Below are 21,751 nucleotides of genomic sequence, written 5' to 3' on the forward strand. Positions count from 1 at the left end.
GGAAGATTGTTCCTATTCGAATTGTTTTTCTTTTTTATTTTATTTCATTTTTTTATTATCGAACCAATAAAGTTAAATCAATTATTAAGTGAATGTGCTTTTTGTAAACAATGATATAATTAAACAGAGTTTATTGAACCATTAGTTATTGTTTGTTTAGTGATATTAGAATGTTGGATTATCACCTGATGTTGATATAGTTAAGCTAGAGTGATGGTTTTGGTTATGAACCAAAAAGTAAGAAGAGGAGAATCTTTGCAATAAAGGGTAACCGGAAGACCTAAAACGTCGAAGGCTCAATAAAGAGCGAACCAGATCAAGGGCACCCAACGACGAAAATTTCACAACCGGCCTAAAATGAGTTAAGATGTCGTTTTTATTCGTTTGAAGTCATTTTTATACAATATGGAGGTTTCTTAGATATTTTTTTATCTGTTCGGATTTGCTAGGCGAAATAACAGCCATCCAAAAAATCTAGTTACTCATCCCGAGGCATCCGAAAGCGATTCTAAGATCCTTAAAGCGAAATTTCTAGGTAATGTCCCTTGTATACTCGCTCCCGAAAATACTAGGGTTCCTTTTTTTAAAGCATGTGGGACGTAAAAATCTCCCGAAAATGGTGATGGTGGTAAGGAAAGTAACTCCGAAAAACATAGGTGATCCAGCTCTCTTCCCGAGAAACATAGGTGATCTAGAAATACACATTCCGAAAAAAGTAGACATTTTTAGTCCGACCCCGAAATCCGTAGGTGACCTTGTTTCCGAACAGATATTCGACCGAAAATGGTCGTTGGGTGCCCTTGCCAGATCCTTCTGGCTACGATCAAGTGTAGTATCTGTTCTTTATATCAGCTTTATATTATACTGAGTAGCTCTGATATTAAAGTGATTTATAGAAACTGCCAGTGGAATAAGCGGCTTTCTGCGGGTAAAACCATTATGCTTCAAGAGCTATTTAGGACACGGTCTACACATTAGTCGGTAGTCGATAATCAAAGATGGCTCCTTTCTCGCAGATTGATCATTCCAGAGAAGTTTGTCTTGAGAACATTGAACAGCAACGAAGAAGAATCTATTAATGTGAGTTCAAATCGCATTTCGCATGTTTTTATTCAATTTGAGCTATTGAGATACAAATTTCCTCTCTGTTTAAATTATCTTAATCACAACAGGAGACGTTATTGCATGGAATTCGAATAAACAAAACAGTTCTACGCATCTCATGCTGTCTTAATTCATTCTGCATCAATATTATTAGGGAAAGAAGACCCAGGGAAGCATTTTTATAAATTTCCCCTTTATACTTTTATTGTGTGGTCCATAAATCATATCGGTCATTCCAGAGCCATGTCCGGAACTGTCATTACCAAGGTTACGTGGCTGGTGGCGTGGATTCTGCTGTGGTTCTGGACACGTGTGACGGCCTCAGGTACAAATTCAGTGACATCCTCGGGGACCCAGGGCTGCGCGGAGACCGACGCCTAGGGTTCGCGAGGATGATTCAGTGACCTTATTTCCAATTCCTAATACCTAGTTCTTTTACTCAATAATCGCACAAATAGGAAGAGCTCGCAGATAGAAAAGGAACATTTGAATCTTATTTGTTTGTTTGGCGTATTCGCCTAACTCTAGGTCCTCAGTTCATATACGTGTAAAATTTAATCCTAACCCTCGAAGAACTTTTTATCCAACCTCAAAATATTGGGGGCGCGATACAACATTAACCCATTGGCTCCTGGCTATTTTTGAGCTGAATTTACAAAAAAACAGACTGAAAACAGATACCTCCCCCCCCCCCCCCCTATTCGGAGTTTTATACAGCCCGTCAAAGTCAAACACAGCTGCACCTAGTCAGCGCTTTCCAACAGTGCTTTGCGGTCCCCACTTTTAATCCCTCGTCGTTGTGCTAAAGCCAGCACAAGTTGATGGTTGCTTGTATTTTTCATCAAAAATACAGCTATGAGCATATTTGGAGAGTGTCTCAGGAAATCATGAAGTCTTTTGGGGCATAATTGAGTGCTTTGCTTATGGATATTTGCAAGCAAAGGTGGATTCATGATGATTTTTTCTTGTTTGGCTTTGCCTGGATGAAAAAATAATTTTCTAATGAATCACCACAGCTCTCCTAAATGCTGTCTTTTCTGAAACCAAATTGATTGCAAAATTATTTACACTGCTATTCTGGGTCTGTATGACCTGGAATTGATTTGTTTGGCTTCGGGGTGAAAAGACTTATAAAAAACCATCTGACTTTGGGGAGAGGAGTGTTGACTGGCCCTCCCCTAGTGAATTTTCCCCTGGATCTCCCAGAATGCTTTGCAATACGTAAAGACATCTTCGTGGTTGTACAATCCTTCAAGGAGTGGACATTGTGTTTTGAGGCCATGGAAATGTACCTGGAGGATCAGAATAAAGGTATCTATTTGTGTCTTGAGCTGCGTTTGCTGATCTCTCTCCCTTGTGTGGTATTTTGAGCGTTTTATTGAGAGGGGTGGTTCTGCTTTTCTCTCCTTGTTCGATTTGAGATTTGTCAAAGAACCTGTGCTATTATTTGGCTTAAGAGTAGATGCCAACACCTTGGTTGGATGCATATCTGCAAGATCATTTATTCCTTAGACTGATGCGTGAGTATCTTTATCTTGCTGTGTTTATTTTGCATTTATGAATTTTTGGGGTTGTGGGTACTTCCCAAAGCCGGTACAGGCCGGTTGAGGGGTCAATGTGTTAAGAAAGTACTGGGGGCACGGTCACGACCCTACTGGTCATTTCCTTGAAATTTTTTAATAAAAAAATGGGGGGGGGGGGGGCAAGTGCCCCCAGTGCCCCACTCCTACGCTTTGTCCCTGCTTTTTGAAATTGCACCGTGCCAGCAGGGCAAGTTTTGATGGATAACCACACCGCGTTGAGTCAAAGCTGCTGTAAAATTTCCCTTTTCAGCGGAACCATTGAAAGTGGTGGTCAAGAATATGAGATCGTGCCTGTCAAAAACAAGGTAAAGAATTGCGGACCGTGTTTTTTGTTGTTTCAAAAACTTTGTGTCATCTAACATTTTTTTTAGCCAAAAGGAGCTCACAAGATTTCCCAAGTGCCCATGGCGCATCAACCAGCCCGCTTCAATTGTGGTAGGAAGAGATAATAGGGACCTTAAGCAAGGACGACGGCGACGCTAGGACAAGATCGAAAGAGATGCGTTCGCTTTTAAAAATCAAGTCCAATTTAATTGCAATAAAATCAGCAAAACAATATAGTCAGACTAACTACAACGTCGTATTATCCATGAGCCGTATTCAATGCAAATGAATGCAAATTAAGATAAAATAATCGACTCGATTCATTTGCATTGACCACGGCTCATGGATAATACGACGTTTGAACTTAGCCTCAGAGGCAGATAAAAATAAACTAAGGACATCATATCTACAGTAGCTAACTTAGTTAGAGGAGTTTAAAATGCAAACGTCCGTTTCCTCAATTGACCGTAAAATTGGGACTTTTCACGTCGTGGTTTGGTGGGAAACGGCTGAAATTTATTAGACAGAACGCATTTTCACGTGCTGCTATTGAATTCTGAATCAAATTTTATTGTTTTTAACAAAAACATAAGTGACTTTATTAACGATACGACATCGGCAACGTGGACAACGAACTTGCCGAACAGTATAAACCCGCATGCAAGACCCTAGTGATTACAGAACAATATGCAGAAATGATGGATATATATATATAATCTAATTTAAGAACATCGTTAAGAACATATTCAGCCTTAAATTGTCCAAAAAAATAAGAACAGCCGAGCCTCAACTTAAAATCAGAAGTTCTTATAGAAACAGAGTGTATATAAGTCCCTTTTCCACCTCACTTTGCCCTTCTTATTTACTCCTTCATTTTTCAGGTGTTAAAAACGAGACAGGAAGTCATCACATCTTGCCCCCAGCTTTCTTTCGTGACTCGAAAGGATCCTCCCCATTCTCCACGCGTGAAAACCGGGAAAGGGTCAGTATCAGCCATTATCGAACTCCAAATAAGACCCTAAAGGCATAAAGACCTTAAAAGCGTAGCTCGTATTTTTTTCAAAGTATTTTTCGTATCACTTGCCTGGTGTTATTTTGTGCGGTTCCAGAAAAATATATACCTAACCGCGAGAAATAATTTATTAAGTTTGGTCTCTTGGGATCTTTCAGGGATGAATGGTTAGGGGTTAACAAAACCGTTATCAATACATACCCTGTATGTCGGCGAATTTCCACTGGAAATATTCCTAAAGGGGGCCCCTTGAGAAAAAAATCACACCTTTTTTATTACTGCACATTAGATAACGAAAAAAGCCATATAGTTTTCTTCTCTATTTTTTCGCTGTCGACCCCATTGTTTCTTAGCCATACTTTTTAAAATAGAAATAGAATGGTTTTCTGTATTGTGTGTAATATTGAAGGTTCGCCGATCAGCTGCGATTGAACATGCGTACAGATCGTTCATCAAGACCCCGCGCACCCGATACATGGAACTTATGGTCATCGTCGACAATGATATCGTAAGTGTTTTCTTGCTTTTGGCCTCCCTTTGTAACCTGTTAGATACAAAGAATGACTTTAAACCTATTTCGAAAGAATATTAAGCTAGCATTATGTACGACGTCCTGGAGTCTTTACTGACTTAACTGTGAACGTGGGGATATCCTGAGTGATATTAAATTGTTACAGTCTGAAGACCCGGTGGGGACTCTTCATTAAAGTAGACAGGGGTTATCATTGTCCTATCGTGCTTTCTCTAAGGGTTATAAAATGCTTTTGCACTCCCAATTTATTATCCCTTCGGGGTAGGTATTGCTGTTAAACTCACCTGAAGTGCTATAATCCCTTTTCTCGGCTTGTGCCTAGTTATTTTTTTTTTTTACCATATCATCTTGATAATTGTTAGTTTGGTTTTAGATTGTAAAGCATCGCTCCATGACGACGCCTACCCTATATTATATTGTCAAAATGAAACTCCCAAGCACAAAATTTCCTCTTATTCCCCATTATTGACACATCTTTCCTCCAATTTTCTTATTTTCCTCTAATCACCCTTCAATTTTATCTTTTAGTATAAAAAGTTTGGCAACAACAGTAGCGACGTTCAACGCAGAGTTCTCAACCTTATCAATGCTATTGACAAAGTAAGCCCGTTTTAAATTATTCCTTTTCTACTAGGAACGATTATTTCTAGCAGTAATTCTCAAAGGGGAATGTGCATGCGTGCTCCTTTTTTACCCCTGAATTTGTCTTTTTTGGTTAAGGTTTACCAGAAAATCAACATTCGGATAATCCTCTCTGGGCTGGAGATTTGGAACGAGAGCAATATTGTCCCTCCTGTAAATAAAGCGGGCGAGGATCTGGAGAACTTTCAGAAATACCGAGAGAAGCATCCACTCCGTTATGACAAATTTGATGGCGTTCACCTTTTGAGGTAAGGAATTACCGAACTCTTGTTACCATAGCAGCATGCACAGGGACAAGAGGATCTGTCCCTCCCCCCCCCCCAACAGCCCCTACTGTAAAAATAGGATTGGCGGTAAATGGAAGTTACTACAATAGTATTGGTCCTCTAAGCAACTGCGTTTTTAGCTTCGAGCTTCGTGCAAATAAATGGAAGAACTATACGTCGTGTACTTTGCTCTTTTACATAAAAAAGATACAGCCGACATGGGTGGCTCTAGTTTGGCGATGTTAGATCTAACTATGTGAAGTACACATATACAAGCTATCTCCTAGCATATGTCATGACGGGAAAACCTGGACACAATTTCTTACAATGGCTATAGGTTCCTTGTATTAAGGACTGATTTTTAAAACACAAATAACGTGAGGCCGAAGTGCACATAACCAGATTTTGGCTTTTTAAGATCATTTTTCCTTGATTATCATTGCCCTGTGTATCAGCTCAGGGACGAAAAGCTCAAAGTTCAATGACACTTTACAAAAAGTCGCATCAATTTAAAAAAAGTCGAATTGATATTTTGTTTGCTATAAGTTACTAAGTACTCAGAGAAATTTTCCGCCTTATTCGATGTGAAATGGGCTTATTTGAAGCGTCACGTCATGTTTTTCCGTCATGTCCTGGCATATATGTTTGGCTCGTTACGGTCAAAAAGCTCAAGACCACAATGTACCAAAATAAAATGCCTCGATACAGCTTGTTAAAAAATACTCTGAACACTCCTCCGTCAACAGAGGCAAGTTGTGGGATGACTATGGCGGAATGGCTTACAAAACTACTGTTTGCACGACCAAATCAACAGGCGTCGTCTATGTAAGTTTATCAAATTCTGATAAGGTGCTTTGCGCATACAAAAATACTCTAAACTTTATTTCTGTTTAGTGGAATGACTGGAATCTTCTCGGGCCTTGGTTGGGTCTGTCACATGAGATGGGCCATACATTTGGCATGGACCACGACGGTACAATTAAAATAAGAACAATACTGTGTAACATTAAGATAAGAATAATCGTCCTGTTTTTATTCAAGTCCTCACACTAGAAATTCTTTTAAGGCTAAGTTATTGTACATATAATCGAGAATCCATTCGGTTTTTAATTTAGCGACTGAGGCAGCTCTAGCTGCTTGTATACATCCTCGATGCTAGACTCTTGTGAGCACAAAAAAAAAAACTTGGAGGATGGATTTCCATCATAACCGTGCGCGTAGCTAAACGAGAGCCCTCCCCCCACCCACTCCTCCCACATTACTTCTTTACGCACCTTTGCGATTGTGTTTGTTCTGCCCGTCTATGCACACCATATTTATTTGCATCTTCTTTTTAAATAAAGGCAAGTCTTGCAAGTGCCTCACGCCGAGAGGATGTATCATGGGGCCCTTCAAGTAAGTTTGTGTACAAGCACATTCCATCAATAAAATGGTTGCTTAGGCTAAGTTCAAACGTCGTATATCCTTGAGCCGTATTCAATGCAAATGCATGCAAATAAAGATGAAACAATCGACTCGATTCATTTGCATTGAATACGGCTCATGGATAATCGACGTTTGAACTTGACCCTAATATCTTTCTAGAACACGCATTCCTGGCTTCTCCGACTGCAACATGAGAGATCTTCGTAATATTGATGACAAGTGTTTGAATAACGCCCCCTCTGAGGTAAGAAGGACACTAGCACAACAACATCTTCTGGTTACTTTTGATTCCATAATCATGGCAGCAGCGTAATGTCAAACGTCATCGATCACAACTGTAATCATAAGTTATAATACCGAAAATTGGCAAATCATTTTCCAAAGTTAATAATAAAAAATTAAATACTTATAAATACTTATTCATGTTTTGATATAGGAAATCTTTAATCGGTGTGGGAATGGCATTAAAGAAAGCAACGAGCAATGCGATTGCGGAACCCCAGAGGTAAGAATATTCTATAGTGCACATAAAACTGAAAAGTATAGAAATCGCAAGTCATCGTTTGCAGACGCGCAAGTTGAATAGTGGAGCTTTATAACTCAAAATGTTTTGATTTTCACTTATTACTAAAATGAAATTGTCGGTGATTATTGTATCTCGTATGTCAAATAATAGTTATCGTTATACCTTTTTATTTCATTATTTTATCTATGGAATTACCCTTCTCTCTTTTTTGTGTACGTGTTTTTTTATCGACAATTGTCATAGTTGACCATTGTATCGCTTGCTGTTCTCTTAAACAAGTGTATCGAATAATATATGATCATTATTGTACCTGTCCTGCTGTTCATTTCGCCAGGTGCATCGAATATTTGATCATTATACCTGTCCTGCTGCTCATTTCGCCAGGTGCATCGAATATTTGATCATTATACCTGTCTTGCTGCTCATTTCGCCAGGTGCATCGAATATTTGATCATTATACCTGTCTTGCTGCTCATTTCGCCAGGTGCATCGAATATTTGATCATTATACCTGTCTTGCTGCTCATTTCGCCAGGTGCATCGAATATTTGATCATTATACCTGTCTTGCTGCTCATTTCGCCAGGTGTGTCGAATGGTTGATCGCTGCTGTAACCCTCACACGTGCAGACTTTATGCGCATGCTCAATGTAGCGATCGTCGCGACAAGTGCTGCAGGAATTGCAGCATAGCGCCCAGCGGTATGCCGTGTCGCGCAGCCGCAGATTCGTGTGATGTTCCTGAAGTCTGTGACGGCAAATCGCACAAGGTAACACAATAATGTCCTCAACGCCATTTTCCGGCACTATCCTGACAAGACTTGCATATCAAGAACAAGTTTAGGGTTCTCGGTGTTTTAACTTACTTGAAAACCAAATAGACAACCATATAAAAACATTTCCATTAGTTGTACCCCTATGAACGCACGTACATGGTACATTAAGACATTGTCACTAAAAGTTCGTGACGCCTAATTGTTTTTTTTTTCATCGTATTAACCTGTATCTGGCACAATCCCAGCAACCTTTTGCACGACCTTTTACAGTTTTCCACTAAAATATAATTTATTCGATAGACTTGAGCATAGGCTTACCATTTTAAAGGGTCTCTATAAAAGTCCATTATGAATGAAGTTATTCCCCAACTGGAGCCTTTTCTGATAGGTTTTTTAGTGAGTTTCGGCGGCATGGTTGATTCTGATCTTTACTGAAAACGTAAAAAACTCGGTTAGTTTCCGTCAGACATTCGGCTGTTTTCCGGCAAATCGCCGACGGCCTTATGAAGAAACTCAGTAATTCCCTTGTTAGTGGGAATCATATCGAAATAGCTTTAAGACTTTTCAAGAACTTATATTGAAAAGCGCTAGAGAATGTTGTATTTTTCTTATTGGCGATAGTTAAAAAAGATTATTTTGCTTGTGAAAAAAAATCAATCAAAACAGTTAGATATGGCAGGGAAAACATATCCTGGGGAGTAGCCACGAATTGCTCACGTTTTTAGACTGATATCATTATTAATTCGTTACTTTGTCTGTTGGGACATAGTGTCCGGTAGATGACCTCAAGATCGATGGCACAGCATGCGTGCACCATCCCGACTATGTGAGTATCTTTAGATGCTTTCAAGCATATGACACGTTCCCTATCTCTAAATCATAAAGTCTGACTTTCTATCTTTCTGTCTTTCCGTCCGTCCAGTCAATTTCTACGGATCTACTGTCCTGTCTGTCTATCAGTTTCCTTTTTTCCCTTTCCAACAACAAAATGCTGGCAATCATAGTGTCTAAAATGTCATCAAACTACCTTGTTCGTCTTTATCCGTCTGTCATCCGTCCGTCTGCCGCTTATCTATCCGTCCGTCTGCCGTACATCTGTTTTAGGAGCTTGTCGGTAATGATAAAGAAGGCATGCGAATCTCTTCCCTCGCACACCATATCAGAGCACAGTTTATTCGCATCAACCCACAACACTGGAGCAAAGCAATCTGCATGAGGGCCGAGATATACGGCTGTTCTCTTGCAGGTGAGATTGTGTTTGTATTTTTGTTTGTTTGTTTTCTTTCAGTGTTGTTGTTGTTGTTTTTTTTGTTGTTGTTGTTGTTCTGTGATTCTGACTTATGATCCTGGTTGTTTTGGACTTCTCGGCAGCAATCTCTAGTTGTTGGGAAATCTAAAACCAAAACGAATTAAAAAGCCAAACGTGGAAGCCTCGTGGCGAGACAAATTGTAGGGGGGGGGGGGGGGGGGACGGGTGTCTCTTCTGTCCAGTTCGAGAGTAGAAGAGCGTTGCCTGCGAATGAGGCTATACCTGTCCCAATGATTCAACAGCTACCGATTTGTTTTCACAGATTCACTAAAGCCCGGCACTGCAACACCATTGCGCTCATTCAACAACCTTTGCTTGTCGCCAGAATCTGATCAATGTGACTCGTCAGTCGATTCAGCGCTCGTATTCACCGAGGCACAGTCATGTAACGGTGCTAACTTCCAGTTCGCGATGTCCGCGAGCGGTGTGTTGAGACATACGTGCTCGGGGAACATGGTGTGTCCGAGGTCTGAGTCGGGGGATGATGGCGTGAGTGTCAACAAGCTGGTTGTGAACAACAGATGCACCGAGGACCAGGCAGTATTCGAACGAGTCGGTTAGTAAAGCGGGTATTTGTATATGGGGTATAAGGGGTCACAAGGTTGCGTAGGTAGCGGGTACAGAACGAGATAAAAGATCGGGGTATGTGTGGTTGTGGTAATAAATGGCAAAATTAGAGAATACTTAAACGATGGCAAAGGTGGTAAAGCAGTAGTGTATGACAGTCCAACAGAACGAGTTGGAGTTGGTGCTCATTAAACGAGTTTTTGTTAAGTACTCAGTATGTAAGCACTATGCGTTAGTGGTAAACGAGTCAGTAGGCATTGGATGAGCAGGCAAAATTTTCTTGTCGAGTCAGTCATTGTTGAGCATTGATCAAGTATATAGGGATTTAATGATGCGTTGATGAGCGAAAGTATTCGTAAGAGAGTTCAGATAAAAGCATGGGTTTACACCGATCGAATTATAGATGGGTAATGTATATATATCAATCTTTCATGACCAAAACTTCTTAGCAAATCTGATATATGATGCAGTCTGTATAAGGCAAGTTAGGCTTTCTCAAAGTCGGCTGGCCAGCTTTTTAGAAATTGGCTTCTGCCGTACAACTCTCCGAGCACCCGATTTTTTTACTGGTTATTGAAGAAGACACCCATTATATCTCGCGCTTATATAAGGAAAAACCAAAGAGGGCGACCTGCGGCAAGTCTAAAGGCAAGTCTGCCTAGACCTAGCGGATTATCTTTAGAAATCTGCAGCATCTTTACTTGAAGTTGTGTTGATGCTTGGCAAGATTTAGATAATCACTGATCTCGTTCACAGGAAAAGTGTTGCGGCACAAAGCTACAGGGATGTGCGTCCACCCCTTCAATGGCTACCCTATTAATGGGATACCTGTGGTGCTTTGGAGTGGTTGCTCGGATAGCGAACGTATTCGCATCGACTTTGTTAAACAAGGTAGAGTGAACGATTATTTGCATCGACTTTGTTAAACAGGGTAGAGTGAACGATTTGCATCGAATTTATTAAACACGGGAAAACGTTTTGTCTCAAACATTAATAGTGTAATCGTTTTTTATCCAGATTGTTCTGATGGCCTCGGTGTTTCAAATGAGCGACGAATACGCGACTACCAAATTACCGCGTCCAGTTCGCGACCAAACAAACCCGCACAGCGCGTCCGTCTTGGCGATCACCTCTCCTCGTGGTGTGCTACCATCCATGACACGCGTCCGTTCGTCCAAATTGACCTGGGCGTGATAAAACGCGTGTCTGCTATCGGCACCGAGGGTATCTATGGCGAAGGTCACGTGACGGGGTATCTGTTGTACCACAGTGAAGATGGTCAGCGGTGGAACTTGTTCACAGGGTCTGACGCCTTGGCCAATAATGTGAGGATGTTACGAATTTCTATTGCTAATTTATTGTGGCGAATAAGAGTTTATGTTTTCTTTTTCTTTTCTTTTTTACAGTCATTTTGTTATCGTGGAAAATGTGCCTCTACTCATAAAAGTCAATGCCGAGACCAAATAGGCCCTGGTAAGACAGGAAGCATTAAACAAAGTTCGATGTTTATGGGGAGGACGTGAGTTATATTTATGGGAAAATGCTATTTTACTCAGAAAAGCCAATACCGAGACCATCTAGTCCTAGTTCTGTGTAGGACAGTCTTTTGCGTTGAGATGGGTGGGAGAGATACCACAATATTCTCAATGAGGAAAAAAGGGAAAAAAGAACTAATTCCCATTCTTTTTTCCGTTTCAGGTTCATGGGCGGCCAGCACTGTTCAGTAAGTACACCTTCAAATACCGACCCTCTGATTTGCTTTATTCTCATCCAACTGATGTTTGTCGCTTTTTCTTAGAGACCAGACGTGCGGAAAACTGCAGTGCGCCAAGCCGGCCAACGCTAGGTAAAGAGGTTAGACAGGCGCCAGCAAACAGTGGAAATCAAATATAAATACTTTTTCTGTCTTACTTTAGGATTATAACAAATGCAACAGTCAACCAAGGCACCAAATGTGGCGAAGCAATGGCAAGCATTTCTTCTAATTACTCTTGGTGATTGCCTTTTTGCTGTTTTGGTCTAAATAGTGTCTCTTCTGTTTGCAGATTTGCACAGGAAACACATGTCAGCCGATTGCAAGGAAATCGCCATGTGTGGCGCCCAATGGACAACTCTGCAAGGGGGTAAGAGAGATGAGATAAAAAAATCAACAACAACAAAAGATAAAACTAGCTAACCTGAACTCTAAAGGGAGAAAAATTAGTTAGACTTATCAGAGATTCGAGTTGTCAGAGCTTCGAGTTATTTAAGTTATTTTTAAGAAATTTTAAATTGCTGTCCATACAATTGTGAGATAATTGTGTTATTACTGCAGACTCACCTTTTTGTTTCTTTTCTTTACTTAACTTTTTATTCTTTTTTAGGTCTGTACTACTCGCGGGAAATGCCACTGTACAAACGGCAAGGACCCCAAGACAAACTGTCGGACAGGTACCATGAAATAACGACGTGTTATGTGATTTTACAATAATGCACATACAAAAACAGTTATTTACTAGCGTACCCAATGCTTCCCATAGCTTATTTATATTTTTCTTAATTCTTTTGTAGCTCTAGTGTCACGTGATGGTGGGTGGGGACCCTGGTCTGCATGGACCAACTGTACGCGTGCATGCGATAAAGGAGAGAGGCAAAGACACCGGCACTGTGATAACCCAGCTCCAAGTTATGGTGGGCACAGTTGTCGCGGTGAAAAGCAACAGCGGAGTGCCTGTAACACGCAGCCCTGCCCTGGTACGTATAGCACCTCCTCCCCCTGCCCTGGTACGTATAGCACCCCTCCCCCTGCCCTGGTACGTGTACCACCCCCTGTCCCTGCCCTGGTACGTATACCACCTCCCCCCCTGCCCTGGTACGTATAGCACCCCTCCCCCTGCCCTGGTACGTATAGCACCCCCTCCCCCTGCCCTGGTACGTATACCACCCCCTCCCCCTGCCCTGGTACGTATAGCACCCCCTCACCCTGCCCTGGTACGTATAGCACCCCCTCCCCCTGCCCTGGTACGTATAGCACCCCCTCCCCCTGCCCTGGTACGTATAGCACCCCCTCCCCCTGCCCTGGTACCTATAGCACCCCCTCCCCCTGCCCTGGTACCTATAGCACCCCCTCCCCCTGCCCTGGTACGTATAGCACCCCCTCCCCCTGCCCTGGTACCTATAGCACCCCCTCCCCCTGCCCTGGTACGTATAGCACCCCCTCCCCCTGCCCTGGTACGTATAGCACCCCCTCCCCCTGCCCTGGTACGTATAGCACCCCCTCCCCCTGCCCTGGTACGTATAGCACCCCCTCCCCCTGCCCTGGTACCTATAGCACCCCCTCCCCCTGCCCTGGTACGTATAGCACCCCCTCCCCCTGCCCTGGTACGTATAGCACCCCCTCCCCCTGCCCTGGTACCTATAGCACCCCCTCCCCCTGCCCTGGTACGTATAGCACCCCCTTCCCCTGCCCTGGTACGTATAGCACCCCCTCCCCCTGCCCTGGTACGTATAGCACCCCCTCCCCCTGCCCTGGTACGTATAGCACCCCCTCCCCCTGCCCTGGTACCTATAGCACCCCCTCCCCCTGCCCTGGTACGTATAGCACCCCCTCCCCCTGCCCTGGTACGTATAGCACCCCCTCCCCCTGCCCTGGTACGTATAGCACCCCCTCCCCCTGCCCTGGTACGTATAGCACCCCTCCCCCTGTCCTGGTACGTATAGCACCTCCAACTCCTGCCCTGGTACGTATACCACCTCCTCCCCCTGCCCTGGTACGTATAGCACCTCCAACTCCTGCCCTGGTACGTATACCACCTCTTCCCCCTGCCCTGGTACGTATAGCACCCCTCCCCCTGCCCTGGTACGTGTACCACCTCCTCCCCCTGTCCTGGTACGTATAGCACCTCCTACTCCTGCCCTGGTACGTATACCACCTCCAACTCCTGCCCTGGTACGTATACCACCTCCTCCTCCTGCCCTGGTACGTATAGCACCCCTCCCCCTGTCCTGGTACGTATAGCACCTCCTCCCCCTGTCCTGGTACGTATAGCACCTCCTCCCCCTGCCCTGGTACGTATAGCACCTCCTCCCCCTGTCCTGGTAAGTATACTCCCCCCCCTTGGCCTGGTACGTATACCACCCCCCTCCCTATCCTGGTTCGTATACTCCCCCCCCCCCCCCCTGCTCTGGTACGTATACCACCTCCTCCCCCTGCCCTTGTACGTATACCACCCCTCCCCCTGTCCTGGTTCGTATACTCCCCCCCTGCCCTGGTACGTATACCACCTCCTCCCCCTGCCTTGGTACGTATAGCACCTCCTACTCCTGCCCTGGTACGTATAGCACCCCTCTCCCTGTCCTGGTTCGTATACTCCCCCCCCCCCCCCTGCCCTGGTACGTATACCACCCCCCACCCCCCAGCCCTGGTACGTATACCACCCTTCCCCCTGTCCTGGTAAGTATACTTCCCCCCCTGCCCTGGTACGTATACCACCTCCTCCCCCTGCCCTGGTACGTATACCACCTCCTCCCCCTGCCCTGGTACGTATACCACCTCCTCCCCCTGCCTTGGTACTTATACCACCTCCTACTCCTGCCCTGGTACGTATAGCACCCCTCCCCCTGTCCTGGTTCGTATACTCCACCCCCTCTGCCCTGGTACGTATACCACCTCCCCCTCCCTGCCCTGGTTCGTATACTCCCCCACCCCCACCTGCCCTGGTACGTATACTAACCCCTCCATCTGTCCTGGTACGTATACCACCCTTCTTCCCCTGCTTTATGATTGCACGAAGGTCAATCTTAATAGGACATATTACATACCATTTTCCACCTCAATCTTTTTCCCGTTTCAGAACAGTATAAATCGATAAATTTTACGTATAAGCTTTTAGGAACTTTTTTTTGGCTGCCGTCAGGCTTTTTAAAGACCATTAGGAAAAACGATATAGATTAGTTAATATGTTGTTTTTATCCAAATTCATATTTTTGTGACAGTTGCACATTCCTGTCGACATCTGCAAAAGATTGGTCGGGAGAAAGGTATTACTTATCCAAGTGGTATTTATACTATCAACCCCGGTCGTCGAGGCAACGTCAAGACGTACTGTGACATGTCACGTGATGGTGGTGGCTGGACTCTATTGGTTACCAGTCACACGAACACGTGGACGCCAAGCGTCGTGAGGAAAAGAAACGAGAATAAACCAAGTCTGGACGACGACTTTTCGATTCTTTCTGAAGCCGACTCCATCAAAGATGAGATGTACGTCAAAGGTGCAACCTTTGAGTACAGGATAGAAGCACAGCAGTTTGGTAAGGCCGACACATCAATGATTAACAATAAAAATAATCGCTATTCGTGACAGTGTTCGGCGTGCGGGCGCGACTGTTTGCTTTGCTACACGTTTGAGTTAGTGATGCTGATAATAACAGGGAAGTTAGGCAGAGTATGGAGATAGAAGACAATTCATATACGGGGGCGAGCGAGCATATATTTTTATACATTTGCGAGCTTCTTGTACGTTACGAAAAATTGGCGTCATTAGGGATTTTAAGTAACGATGATGACAACGTGGACGACGACGGAGAAAACAATAGATAATTTGATTAGGAAATTAACAGATGCACGCGAAAATGAGGGTTGTCCAATACACCGAAATAATAATGCATGGCATCGTCTGTAACAATCGAGGTTACTGGGGCGTATTAGAGAACGAGATAAAACAGTGACTCTTGGAAACAATGCCATGCACATATGTCAGAGTAAATGATGTCTTTCCACCGAATTCTCCCCCCGCCCCCTGCTCCCCATTGAGGGAAGTGGCCGCTTAATAAAGGTACCATGATTGTATTTCCAGGAAGATGGGGAGGTATCTGGACAGCCCCACGTCACTACACCTTCCTCAGCACAAACAACAGTCAGCAGGGGGTGGAGCTAGTGCGCAGGTTCGACGAGTGGGTGTACCATGACTATGGGATCGAGAAGACGATGCCATGGATACACGGCGCCACCCTGACCACGTCACGCAACGCGACTCATGTTGCGTATGGTACAATCACAGGTACGCACTTACTGGGTTATCAGTTTACTGTACTCAAAATACGCGCCTCATGTCGCGTATGGTACTACATCACAGGTACGCACTTACTGGGTTATCAGTTTACTGTACTCCAAATACGCGCCTCATGTCGCGTATGGTACAATCACAGGTACGCACTTACTGGGTTATCAGTGTACTGTACTCCAAATACGCGCCTCATGTCGCGTATGGTACAATCACAGGTACGCACTTACTGGGTTATCAGTGTACTGTACTCCAAATACGCGACTCATGTTGCTGTACTGTACTCCAAATACGCGCCTCATGTCGCGTATGGTACTACATCACAGGTACGCACTTACTGGGTTATCAGTGTACTGTACTCCAAATACGCGACTCATGTTGCGTATGGTACAATCACAGGTACGCACTTACTGGGTTATCAGTGTACTGTACTCCAAATACGCGACTCATGTCGCGTATGGTACAATCACAGGTACGCACTTACTGGGTTATCAGTGTACTGTACTCCAAATACGCGACTCATGTCGCATTCAATAAGGAGCACAGGTACAGCTGGATGAAGAGTTCAGTATACCATAAATAAGTAACTTAGCTCATGGTAAGAACACAGATACATACTTAAAGTAACCATTAATATCGCATATGACAAATTAACCATCCACAATTAAAGTCCGATATATAATGCGCAATATTTAATTATAAGCATATTAGTTACTCGTTAGAATAAGCCGATGGAAATGGATGCCTTGCGCTAATCGGTATTACAAGAGATTGACCTTCTTTAAATGCCCAGTGTCTGACTTTTCAAAAATTGTTCCTTCCCTGACAAAAAATCGCACTTGAACATTCTTTGAATGCGAAACATTCCCTACACAACACTTTTTTCGGGGGTTACTGACAAATGTATTACCAAGGGAGTTGATGTTATGTCTATTGTCAGGCAATGACCCAAAGAGCTACCCGGCGGCATGGATCAACGAGAAGGAGCATGAGAGACACCCAATCAACATCTGGTACTGGATGAGAGAGGGAGAGTACACCGTGCCAAGCTCCTGTTTGAAGCTACAGCAACAGATGCTGCTCTCAGGGGGCGCCCTGAAAGGTAAGGGCGGACACTCTAGGATGTAAGCATAAGACCTAGGGCGAACGCAAGGGACAAGTGAGAATCGGTCAAACACAAGCGCAAGCGCAAGGTTATCAAGTGTTCTTTAGCGCTTGCTCTTGCGCTAGCGTTACTGTGAGAAACGAAAAATAAAGTGCGTTGGGCGTATACGCCCTATATTATATATTAACTTGAAGCGTGAGAGAAGCTTTAATAGACGCGAAAATAGACGAAAATTGTATTATTCAAGACTGTAACATGGTAGACTAATCTGTTTTTACATAATGGTATATAGCCAGAAACACTTCAAGTAAGCTGTAGAAATACCTTCTGGTTTGCGTAGGCGTTGTGGAAACTTTCTCCGACGAGGATCTCTACAGTGCCAATAATACTGATGAAACCATCCAGCATCGGTAGCCTGAGTATCAGGCGATTTTATATTTCAAAAGTTGGAGAGGAAAAATAAAAGTACGCCTGACACAAATAATAGACGCGACGCCTGCCGCCCCTTTTCAGGCCACTGTCAAAATACGTCGGCTGTCAATTTTCCAATGACTCGCGTGGCGGCACAATCAAATGCCCAAATAAAATTATAAACAGCATTTATGTAAAACAAAACTACATTGATGTTATATGCAAGGGTAAGAATTTTAGTAACGTTGAACCCGGGTTCAACGTTAACGGTTCAGGAGATTTACGATTTAAGCATATGACTGCATATCCACACATCACTAAATTACTACAGGCTTTTTTTTTGTCTAAATAGACAAACCGCAGCTTGAACACAAATGCAATTATTTGATAAACTCATACTCAAACAACAACTCGCGGGAAGTGCCGCAAACAATCCAAAGCATTCTTCGTGCTCTCACAGACAAATTTCTCGAATATTCGGCGCCTGGTCTGTCTAAAAATTTGCTACTACTAATGATGTCCGTAGTTAAACAGCTTCTATGACATCCAGCGCCTAGTAGATCTTCGCTTCGAAAAACAATACCAATGAGAAATAAACACACGCAATAGCCGGCCTGGGCAAGACATTTGAACATCTAACCTGAGTATCAGGCGGAATTTTTCCGAAGAAAATGTGGAGAGAAAAATATTTTTTTTAATGTTATAGAAAACGATTTCTCTGATTCTGCTAACGCAAGGTCAAAAACACTTTTGAAGTCCGCCATTACTCTGAGAACGAGCAGTCAACGGGTTAGGGTACTATATATAGCTGAACCAATCAGCGCGTCCCATTCGAGTGCCTTTTGTTCTTTTGACCAATAAGGAGACAAGCCGAAATCCGGCATGAGAACATGCGATTTGAACAGTACTTGTATCAGGCCCTTGTCTTGTTTCTCGCCGGCGCGATAGAAACATAGGAGGGCCTGATACTCAGGTTAAGCATCGGTTGCCCCGCTAACATGGCGCAGTTCTTATTCCATGTTGGGCTTTTTTTTAAAGTATTTTGCTTAATATTTTTGTCCGTTCAAACAACGCTATGACCGATACGGGCGCTGTTTGCCGGGAAGAAGAATCGTTAGAAAAAAATCTTTCCGGTTTTAAAGGCATTTAACTATTTCCCTGTATTCACCGGAGTCTGTAATGTTGTAGATGGCATCTTCAGGATCCAGCCTGCAAGGAAGGAAGTGATTACCTACTGTGATTTCTCAAGTCATGGTGGTGGCTGGACGCTGCTGTTGACCAGCACATCATACCGGAGTGGAAGCTGGCAGCGAGGGAACTCGTTTCTTTTCAAGGACAGCAAGACTCCATTCAACACGGACTTTTCTATTCTCGGAGAAAGTGAAGATATTACACAGTCGCGCCATTTTCAGGTAAAAATTAAATGTTAGTAAAAATACACAGTATCGCATAGCATTTTCTTGTAATAGCTTAATTATTACTTACTCGGGTTTCTTCTTCACTATGTACCACTATCGAATCCATTAGCGGATTGACTCAAGCTTGTTTTGAAGTCACAAAAAGGATCTCAGAGTTGTATAAGAATAAACGTTCCCCAAAAATACAAAGCAGTAAAATATTTCGCTATGGATCTTTGCGTATTATGTGAATTACCCTTCCCCGAATAGTCGAAACTACTTAAAAAGCTTACTCTGACAGTATCGTCATGTCGTCTAGTATCGTATAGAGGCCGATGGCACAAACACACAGGGCGGTGTGTTCGCTGCTGACGCCGGAACCTCATTCACCCGCCATTACGGTGAGAAGCCTTATCAGGTCCGCCTACTCAAGCAGTTTGGCCAATGGGATACATCCACTGAGAGCATCACAAACACGCTTCCTCACATCCGGGGCCCCCGACTCACTACGGCAAGCAGGGATGACGAAATGTCCGGTACACTGGCGTCACTGGCGGCCAGCTCGCCGGAATTTACTTATATGAAGAAGGGGAATAAAAAACCAATGGTCATCAGGCTATGGATCAGGGAAGGAACCTGGTACGTTTTGGTCGTGAAAATGGATTATATCGTGATTATACGATACGAGAGTGGTTTAACGGCTATGCGACAAAAGTTGTGACACCATGGTAATGATGATGAATGGTGGTGATTATGATGACTATATTTTAATTAGGGGAAAAGATGATGACAACGCGAGAGTTGAACATGACGGTTCTGTAATTGGGAGATGATGGTGACGATGGTGGTGTTGATGATTATAGTACTTTCGGGAAGGGGGTTGTCGATGATGATGGCTGTCGTTGTTGTGATAATGGTTGAGGTTATGATGTTAATTGTAATAGTGTTAGAGATCAAAACAACTCGAAAATTCTCTACAACTCACATATTTATCCTAGGCGTTCATGTAACGAGATCCTATTGAAGCGCCATCCTCGCCTCCGTCCTCAGAGCTCCGTGTTTATGATTCGCCGCAATGCGTACGAATATCTCCCGGTATACTGTAACATGACGCAGTCACAGGGAGGGTGGACCTTACTCGTGACCAGCACAAAGAACAACTGGAAGGCAAACCAAGTAGAGTCCAGGAATATCCACAGACCCTCGCTCAGCCGAGATTACTCCATCCTGGGGCTTGGAGATCAACTCAAGGCTCTCAGCGGAGCGACGAGCTTTAAGTACAAATTGGAGGCAAATGATAGAGGGCGCTGGGGAGGAGTATGGCTGGCACCTATGGAATACACGTAAGTCATGTCTTTTAGAAAAAAAAACGCTGTTTGCAAGGGTTTCACTAATACAATATTTTAGTCAACTTTTCGATAATGAAATTCAACTCAAAGTTGGCTCAAAGCCAAATAAGATTGATGACGCCGCTACTCGACCAATCGAAAATGTTTGCTGAACAGACATAATTCTTTAAATACGATAAATAAGTTTCCACAAGCATCATTACATCCAGTTGCAAGAAAAGAGCTATAACATTCTCTAATGAACAATAATCTGTCTCAGTCTCCATTTGCTTTGCATCTGTAGATTTACCAGCACTACAAACATTCAGACAAACGTCTCTCTGGTACGTAAGTATAACTCTTGGGAATACAACTGGAGGAACTCCCTTGAGAAGCGCATGCCATGGCTTGGTAAAACCAGCGGTCTACTCACTACTTCCACCGACTCGGACTACTCAGAGTGGGGAACGGTTATCTCTAGTAAAGCAGAGAATAACCCCGCACCGTGGATAAGTCCAGAAATGGTCAACCCTGGAGCCATATGGTACTGGATGAACGAGGATGACTGCGATGCCAGTAGACAACCAGGTATACCTCTCACGAAGTGCAAAAAAAATGTGCTGCTTCCCTTGGACGACGTTTGCAATAGCTTTCTTCATAAATTTCTACATTTTTCATATTTACCCAGTATTCTTTGGCGAGCGGAGGATAACACGCTAGAGTGACTATCCTTGAGTATTTACCCCTTGTGTATTTTCTACTGCAAGGTGGTCTGTCCGGTTGGTAGTGAATATTATTGAGTAGATTCCTCCTTGTATATTTTCTAGTAGAGTGGTCTGTTTGGTTGGGAGTGACTATTGTTGAGTATATTTACCCGTGTGTATATTTTAGTACACGGAGGTCTGTCTGTCTGGAGCACCTGGAGTGAATGTGGCTCTGTGTGTGAATGGGGGGTAAAGACGCGCACACGATCCTGCTCGGGTCCTAAGCCTCGCTGCGGAGGCAAGACTTGTAATGCAACACCAAGACAAACCACAGAATGCTACCACTGTCCAAGTTAGTATGATTCTCCCTCAAGAATTGTGAACATGTTTATGTGTCTACTAATTCACAGGTATCTCATTTTGCGCGACAGATTTCTGCTCTGAATGTTCCAAAGCATTTGTTCCAAGCAAAAAAAAAGAATAGCTTGCATTTTAAAAACCTGGTCGTCGATTAAAAAAATCGGCCGTCAATTTAAAAAAAACGGCCAGTCAGGTAAGGTGAAAAGTGCGTGGCTCCTGGCCAACCCCAGAGTTGGTCAAGAGCCAAAAAACGTGCTAATTCGAGAAACTTTTCAATTAACAAAACGTGCTAAAATAAGCAACTTTTCAATGAACAATTCTTTTTTTGGTTATGACACA

The 21,751-nt window shown here is 43.5% G+C and overlaps 1 protein-coding gene across 3 annotated transcripts in view; it reads left to right on the forward strand.

The window, feature by feature from the left end:
- The window catches only part of LOC5517368, a 44,662-nt gene that overhangs the window by 18,416 nt on the left and 4,495 nt on the right, over window positions 1-21,751 (forward strand). Inside the window, exons 5-38 of one of the 3 annotated variants that reach the window (XM_032361835.2) lie at window positions 1,017-1,080; window positions 1,344-1,429; window positions 2,938-2,992; window positions 3,059-3,122; window positions 3,893-3,993; window positions 4,433-4,531; window positions 5,084-5,155; window positions 5,276-5,445; window positions 6,210-6,288; window positions 6,358-6,436; window positions 6,807-6,858; window positions 7,048-7,132; window positions 7,325-7,393; window positions 7,999-8,181; window positions 8,957-9,013; window positions 9,292-9,433; window positions 9,759-10,052; window positions 10,820-10,954; window positions 11,081-11,388; window positions 11,470-11,536; window positions 11,762-11,786; window positions 11,862-11,909; window positions 11,980-12,031; window positions 12,109-12,186; window positions 12,427-12,493; window positions 12,614-12,796; window positions 15,038-15,355; window positions 15,901-16,104; window positions 17,048-17,209; window positions 18,812-19,035; window positions 19,340-19,659; window positions 20,019-20,363; window positions 20,653-20,936; window positions 21,240-21,404. In XM_032361835.2, coding sequence (XP_032217726.2) covers window positions 1,017-1,080; window positions 1,344-1,429; window positions 2,938-2,992; window positions 3,059-3,122; window positions 3,893-3,993; window positions 4,433-4,531; window positions 5,084-5,155; window positions 5,276-5,445; window positions 6,210-6,288; window positions 6,358-6,436; window positions 6,807-6,858; window positions 7,048-7,132; window positions 7,325-7,393; window positions 7,999-8,181; window positions 8,957-9,013; window positions 9,292-9,433; window positions 9,759-10,052; window positions 10,820-10,954; window positions 11,081-11,388; window positions 11,470-11,536; window positions 11,762-11,786; window positions 11,862-11,909; window positions 11,980-12,031; window positions 12,109-12,186; window positions 12,427-12,493; window positions 12,614-12,796; window positions 15,038-15,355; window positions 15,901-16,104; window positions 17,048-17,209; window positions 18,812-19,035; window positions 19,340-19,659; window positions 20,019-20,363; window positions 20,653-20,936; window positions 21,240-21,404 — 4,736 coding nt within the window. The remainder of the gene's footprint in view (window positions 1-1,016; window positions 1,081-1,343; window positions 1,430-2,937; window positions 2,993-3,058; window positions 3,123-3,892; window positions 3,994-4,432; window positions 4,532-5,083; window positions 5,156-5,275; window positions 5,446-6,209; window positions 6,289-6,357; window positions 6,437-6,806; window positions 6,859-7,047; window positions 7,133-7,324; window positions 7,394-7,998; window positions 8,182-8,956; window positions 9,014-9,291; window positions 9,434-9,758; window positions 10,053-10,819; window positions 10,955-11,080; window positions 11,389-11,469; window positions 11,537-11,761; window positions 11,787-11,861; window positions 11,910-11,979; window positions 12,032-12,108; window positions 12,187-12,426; window positions 12,494-12,613; window positions 12,797-15,037; window positions 15,356-15,900; window positions 16,105-17,047; window positions 17,210-18,811; window positions 19,036-19,339; window positions 19,660-20,018; window positions 20,364-20,652; window positions 20,937-21,239; window positions 21,405-21,751) is intronic. The other 2 variants (XM_032361836.2, XM_048726692.1) reach the window with 2 other exon arrangements.

The sequence above is a fragment of the Nematostella vectensis genome, chromosome 1 (genome assembly GCF_932526225.1).
Source record: "Nematostella vectensis chromosome 1, jaNemVect1.1, whole genome shotgun sequence".
Taxonomy (NCBI): Eukaryota; Metazoa; Cnidaria; class Anthozoa; order Actiniaria; family Edwardsiidae; genus Nematostella; species Nematostella vectensis.